Source organism: Trichoderma gamsii (genome assembly GCF_001481775.2).
Source record: "Trichoderma gamsii strain T6085 chromosome Unknown Scaffold_50.2, whole genome shotgun sequence".
In the NCBI taxonomy this organism is placed as follows: Eukaryota; Fungi; Ascomycota; class Sordariomycetes; order Hypocreales; family Hypocreaceae; genus Trichoderma; species Trichoderma gamsii.
Genome location: NW_020171387.1, coordinates 36,347 through 42,789, shown reverse-complemented (window position 1 = coordinate 42,789; position 6,443 = coordinate 36,347). Strand labels below are relative to the sequence as shown.

The 6,443-nt window shown below is 51.1% G+C and overlaps 4 protein-coding genes across 4 annotated transcripts; 3 read left to right on the top strand and 1 right to left on the bottom strand.

Moving 5' to 3' along the window:
* Positions 1–492: 492 nt before the first annotated feature.
* TGAM01_v209691 (hypothetical protein) lies at positions 493–1,811 on the top strand (the record flags this gene model as incomplete). The annotated part of the gene is made up of 4 exons (XM_018807678.1): positions 493–811; positions 897–1,296; positions 1,353–1,471; positions 1,537–1,811. 4 exons carry the CDS (start codon positions 493–495, stop codon positions 1,809–1,811), a joined length of 1,113 nt encoding a protein of 370 aa, XP_018659163.1.
* Positions 1,812–2,024: 213 nt separating this feature from the next.
* On the bottom strand, positions 2,025–3,355 carry TGAM01_v209690 (queuine tRNA-ribosyltransferase; the record flags this gene model as incomplete). The annotated part of the gene is made up of 3 exons (XM_018807679.1): positions 2,025–2,934; positions 2,988–3,238; positions 3,296–3,355. The coding sequence occupies 3 exons, from the start codon at positions 3,353–3,355 to the stop codon at positions 2,025–2,027; spliced, it is 1,221 nt and encodes a 406-aa protein (XP_018659164.1).
* Positions 3,356–3,700: 345 nt separating this feature from the next.
* TGAM01_v209689 (hypothetical protein) lies at positions 3,701–5,131 on the top strand (the record flags this gene model as incomplete). The annotated part of the gene is made up of 1 exon (XM_018807680.1): positions 3,701–5,131. The coding sequence occupies one exon, from the start codon at positions 3,701–3,703 to the stop codon at positions 5,129–5,131; it is 1,431 nt and encodes a 476-aa protein (XP_018659165.1).
* Positions 5,132–5,577: 446 nt separating this feature from the next.
* TGAM01_v209687 (40S ribosomal protein S17) lies at positions 5,578–6,081 on the top strand (the record flags this gene model as incomplete). The annotated part of the gene is made up of 2 exons (XM_018807681.1): positions 5,578–5,916; positions 5,986–6,081. The coding sequence occupies 2 exons, from the start codon at positions 5,578–5,580 to the stop codon at positions 6,079–6,081; spliced, it is 435 nt and encodes a 144-aa protein (XP_018659166.1).
* Positions 6,082–6,443: the final 362 nt, after the last annotated feature.

Below are 6,443 nucleotides of genomic sequence, written 5' to 3'. Positions count from 1 at the left end.
TTGTTTGATTGTATCCCAAGGTATTACAGCTATTTGATCGTACCATCTCCCCTCTCCCACGCCAACAGTCAAATCCTTCCCAACACCACGTCGCGCCGAGCCGCTGCTAGCCAAGCCTTTTTTCTGCCTACTGGCAAGCTACTGGTTCAGCCGCACCGGGGGGAAGCCGCTTGATAATTGGCTCGTGGGCGTAAACAGCAGCAAGGACGAGGAAATCCGCGTCGCTTAGGCTGCATAATGCTCTCATTCTCTGCGCCTCTCCAAGCACCAGGCTGTCTAGACTCGTTCCCGTGATGCGATAGCTTGCGCTAGAAGCTGAGCTGTTGTTGAAAATGCGGTGGCTGCCCAGTATCGTAGGAGCTTGGGGCAAAAAAACAAAATACATGTAGAGACTCACCTCCTCGCTAGATTGTCTTTTGTGTAGTTTTCCAATTCCTTCCCTCATCGCTTTCTGCTGTTTACCATTCACAGAGCCTTTCCCAGCTGTACAAGATGGTTCTCGCTCTGTTGATACCGGTACTGGCAAGCGGCGTAGCTGCGCAACACTTGACTCTGCCATTAGTCAACTACGGTGCCGTTGTAAACGCGGTCAATTCGAATGATCCAGGCTACCAGATCTGTACAGAAGTGGCCGACTTCGTTTCGGGCTGTATTGTTCAAGCTGGAGGCGCCACGGCGCTCTCCACGGCGGATCCCCTTTCTCTCGCCAAATGTGCTTGCTGCGTAGGCACAACTGATGTAGCTCCCGCTTACAGCAGCTGTGCCAATTATCTGGTGTCCGAGGCGCCTCAACTGACTTCGCAAATTTCAGGTGAGTATTAGGTATTAGATAGATGCTATGCTTTTACGGCTTTATATCTCCTTCTCCTGCGTGTATAGCTCTAATAAACTGCCAGCCTATGGTTATTTCTACTCGGCCTGCGGAAATTCTCCACAGATCTGCCTCGGAAACTCTGGTGGAAATTCTGGCGGCAACTCTGATGGAGGCGGATCAGTTACAAAAGAATCAGAGCCATCATCCACCGCCCAATCCTCACAATCCTCGCGTTTCCAGTCTCCTCCACCAGCTTCTTCGACATCTACCCCCTCCCCAGCCTCCTCGCCGAGCAAGATCCCGCAACAAACATCTGCTACACAAGGTGGATCGACCGCTTCGACGAAGACGGGCTCTGCAGCTTCTGCCGTGACAACTTACGCGTCAGCGTGTATTTCAATGGTAGATATCTTTGAACAGTGTACGAAAAATACACCTGGTTTTACGGATTTGGTGTATAGTGAGCAGGCTTACTGCTATTGGTATGACAAGGCCCAACCTCGTCTTCGTGGAAATCGAAACTGACGAAAAATATTAGCTGTCGGAGTGCCCTTGGTGGGGAGGTCACATGGACTGATGAGATCGATACGTTTGCTTCGACCTGTCGAGATTGGGCTGCCACTATTACCACTGGCGATGCTTTGACCGCTTACGATGGTTCGTACTCTCTTTTTACTTTATATCCCGTGAAGATACTACGAAGTCTGCTAACAATAACGAAGTGGCCAAAACCTTTGCCACCTTCTGCGACCATTTCAGCGATGCATGCGCAATCTCGACAAACGGGCCCTCGTCAACGACAAACGATAACCCTTTCCCTCCGCCAGACTCAACGGGAGGTTCAGGCGATTCTTCAGCTGGAGGAGATGGAGGCCAGGTTACCGTGACTGTAACTCAGCCTCGTCCTACCACGACGTCACACAATGCTGCTCCAACTGCTCGTGCGGGTCTTGCTGCTGGTGCACTTGCAATAGCCGGCTTTGCCATAATGATTTGAGAGGAAGCAGTTGGGCGTACGCTATACTGGAATACTTAATGATGAAAGCGGTTTTATGAAAAGTCAGAGATAAAGAGTTGAAATTGTCACTGCGCGAGATACCTATAGCCGAGGAGTCTATCAATTGGACATGTATGTAGCTATTTTGGCCGTATGTACTGCATAAGCAGCACGCTTAAGTCACGGGTAACACGATTAATGAGTCTATTGTATCTAAACCGTCAAGTCAACGTTGACTCTCTTGAGGGCGTCCACAGCCCACTCAGGATACTGTGACTTGTCCTCATAAAGCTGCGCAAAAAATTGTCGAATCAATGCAGGAAATCGATCCTCAATAACCGCCTGTCGGATATCCCGCATGAGCTGCAGCTGATACCACACGTTGTGAATTGTCAACAAATGCGCAGCTACCGTCTCCTTTGAAGCATTGTGGTGAATGAACGCCCTCGTGATGCCCATGCCATCCTCGCCCTCCCTGCAGCACATGCAGCCGCAGCCGGGCTCAATAGGCCCAAAGTCAGAGGCGTACTTTGCGTTTCGGATGTTCAAGACGCCGTGTTTGGTGACGGCGTTTCCGAATCGCGCTGTTCTTGTTGGCCAGACGCAGTCAAACATGTCTGCTCCGAGGGCGACACTGACGATCAAATCTTCGGGGTAGCCGATGCCCATTACATATCGGGGCTTGAGATCGGGCAATAGGGCTGTACAGGTCTCGACAACGCGGCAGTAATCCGCCTTTGCTTCTCCTCCGCTGAGTCCGCCAATAGCAATGCCGGGTGTATCTCTGGCTACCATCTCCTCGCAGCATTCCCGTCGCATCTCTAGATCCAGGCCACCCTGGATGATGCAAAAGAGGTTCTGTCTATCGGGGTTTTTGTGAGCGGCAATGCATCTATCCAGCCATCTTACGCTACGCTCCATAGCCTCTCGCATTCGGGCCTTGTCTGGAGAGGTAGTCACCAAGACATCGTCGAGCTGCATCATGATATCACTGCCTATTGAGTTTTGCAGGGACATGGAGTGTTCTGGAGTGAGTAGCATGGGTGATCCATCATGAGGGCTCAAAAAACGAACGCCTTCCTCCGTGATCGTGGCCAACTTCAACAAGCTGACCATTTGGAAGCTATAGTGAAAGATAAGTAGGGGCCCAGGTTAACTGAGAGGTTTGAAACGTACCCTCCGCTATCAGTGAGAAGATTGTGATTCCATCCTTGCAACTTGTGAGCACCACCAACGGCATCCAGAATTTCTTGTCCAGGCTTGAGTCCCAAGTGATAGGTGTTGTTTAGGCAGAGACGACATCCAGTGTCTTCCAACTGCTCCGGGGTAATGCCCTTCAGAGACGCCTGTGTAGCCACGGGCATAAATATCGGTAACTGAACAGGTCCATGGGGTAATGTGAGAATAGAGGCACGAGCTCTGGTTGTCTGGCTTGAATGTCAACCATGATGAGATAGGTACTTGGACATGGATGTGGAACTGACTGAGCATTTTGCAAGGAGTTCAAAACTCAAAGCCGGGGACGTATAAACATTGGACGCCATTCTTTTGGTCATGAGCATAATTTTCCAGAATGATATCCTCCAAATCTTAGCCCAGCCCCTGCAACGAACCCTTCTTCGTCTCTTGGGAAGTTTTTTTCTTTGTTACTTGCCTTCGATTTCTTACTTCACATGAGCCAAGGTACATACCCTGGAATGCGCCATGAAATTTTGGCGGGGCTTTCACACACGCGCCACATCTGGCCAGCCACAACGAGGGGACTTCAGCCGGCTCAACATCGGCAGACAGGAAAGCTCGTCTGCCAACGAGAATTTGCATCACGACCATCGTATGAGTGGCATTCGATCGCAGGCCATTGAGCTTCCCGACAAGCTCCAACAGCCATAATGGGGGGTCGCGCCGTATCGCCCGGAGGGGCTCTTTTGAGGACATCACGGATGTTCTCAATTCCCAAGCCCCTCCCCGAACCACCCTCAACGAACCTCCATATTGGAGATCACAAGTCTGCGACAATGACGAGACCATACCCGCAGCACCAGTCCATCACATCTCCCCTGGCATCGCGCGAAAAGGGCGACTGGGGACTCAAACGCCCATTTCCTCTAAAATCCACGATGGCCACATCAACGCCCTTCATCCGAGTCAAGCAGCTCGACACCGTTGAGAACGTCACCAACTTTGCTTCCGCTGCCGACCATTCTCTGTCATTAGAAAAGTTCCAGGAGCTGCGAGTGGCCATGTCCGTGCCGCACAATACCGACAAGAAGGCCGATTCATCTTCACGGACGGAGCTGTGGCACAAGTCGGTATTTGAGGAGGATATGGATGTTACAGATTTCAAGGCTGGACTTGGAGACGATCGACGATGGAAGTTTCAGGGCCCTTGGCTTGCTCGAATGACGGAGGGAAAGTTTATCGACTACCTGGACAAGAAAGTTCGCCCCAAGCGGGCACAGTTCCGAGCATTGCTCAAGGGCAAGCTGGCCGACGACATTACTACGAGCCAAAACAGGGCCGCAATCGAAGCTGGAAAGGAAGCCCCCGCCAAGATTGAGGCGAAGGACATATCCGAAGAGCAATTCACAGATTACTTGCGCTCATTGCGCAATGACCGAGTGACATTGTATGCGCTCGTCTCAAAGTTTCTCGACTTGGCGCCCTTGGGACAACCGGTCGGCATCATCCAAACTTTCTGGTCTAACCGCGACAGCCTTGCTTCCGACAGTCCGTATGGCAAATCCGGCCCCCCTCCGAGTCACCCCTCCGCAGGTATCAGCTACCTGCGAACCAGCTCCTTCATGGAAAACCACCCCGTCTATGGTCCCCAGGGCAAGCGTACACCTGCATTGGCTCGAGTCGTCTACCCCAAGGCCGGACCTGTCCCGCCCAAGCTGGGTGTCGGAGGTTTCGTCGCTGATGCTCCTCCCGGCGACAACGAATTCAACTTTAGAACAATGACGCGCGCAAGGATCTCATCCAATAAGACTATGCTGAACGGCATCATGCATCTGGACACGACCACATTCGGTGGTGCCAAGGCTTACGTCGAAGCCACAACTGCCAATGTCGATCCCAGCGGCAAGGTCGTCCTGCAGCTCCGGGAGACAAGTGCTGAGGCGCAGGTCGTCGCCAGGGAGAGCAAAGGCCTTACAGAGATTTATCACGATGGTAAAACTAAGAGCTACACTCCCACCACACCGAAAACTACTGGCCAACAGTCTCCGAGAACCACTAGCCAACAGGCTACGCGTATTTCTGACGAGACTCGTTGGAACCGTGTCGCCGATGAGATTTTGGATGAGCCATCGCGGTCATGAGAAGAGAGAGAGAGTTTGGTGGGGAAAAACAGGTTTAGCAATTACGAGCCTCGCTATAGAAAAAGACGGGCTGCGTTGAAGATTGCTCGACACCTGTATGTTATGAGGTTTTGTCAAATTTTACCCATGTACAATTCATGTAAAGTAAAATAAAGTCGCAGCAATAAGAATTGAGCAGTATATATCTTCACAATTCGACTCATTAGATGGTCTTCAAGGCCTGCCATATCTGAATGGCCTAATTAGGCAAGCGCGCTAGCCAGAAATGGTCAGGTGTTGAAACGAGATGCAAAAATACGTGTCACATGACACTACACGTGCCGAACTTTCGAGCCCTAATCAATTCGCTCCCCACAACCAAGCAGAGCTAACCACCAACTTTTTGAAGGCCGGAATCTCGCAACGCTTCATTCACCAACCACCAGCAACCAGCCAATACCGCCAAAATGGGTCGCGTTCGTACCAAGACTGTCAAGAAGTCCGCCAAGGTCATCATTGAGCGGTACTACCCCCGTCTCACTCTCGACTTCGAGACCAACAAGCGCATCTGCGATGAGATCGCCATCATTGCCTCCAAGCGCCTCCGCAACAAGATTGCCGGCTACACCACCCACTTGATGAAGCGTATTCAGCGTGGACCCGTCCGTGGTATCTCCTTCAAGCTTCAGGAGGAGGAGCGTGAGCGCAAGGATCAGTTTGTTCCTGAGGTCTCTGCTCTGGACTTCTCCGAGGCTGGCCAGCTGGATGTCGACAACGAGACCAAGGACCTGCTCAAGCACCTTGGCGTATGTTTTTACCTTATAAACACCTGCAGATTCGTAATGAAGACTAACATGTTTTTTTCCTTCTTATAGTTCGACTCCATCCCCGTCAACGTCATCCCCGTCTCTCAGGCTCAGGCCCCCGAGCGTGGCCAGCGCCGCTTCGGTGACCGCCCTCGTCGCGACTAAAAAGTTTTTTTTTGTGGGATATTGGGTCTCTGGTTTTGCAACATTTTGCAGGTTGGCGTCTCAGGATGGTAGTGCGTGTATAGATCTCGAAAAAAAGAAAGATCTTTCACCCCACAAGGTGTCGCCGATTTTCTGATTAATTTCGAGATGACGCTTGATTGCCAAAACAAATCCGTCCCTTTCTGTTCACTTTGTGAATGCGGTGACTGGATACCATATCGTTCATGAGCTGGGGGTGTTATTCTGCTATTGTCCTGTTGCACCTTTGCTGGTGTTTATGGAAAATACGGAAGAACGAAACCAAGTCGTGTTACAGATGGGTATCTTAATGTCTAAACCAACGTAAATTTTGTTTTTCCAAT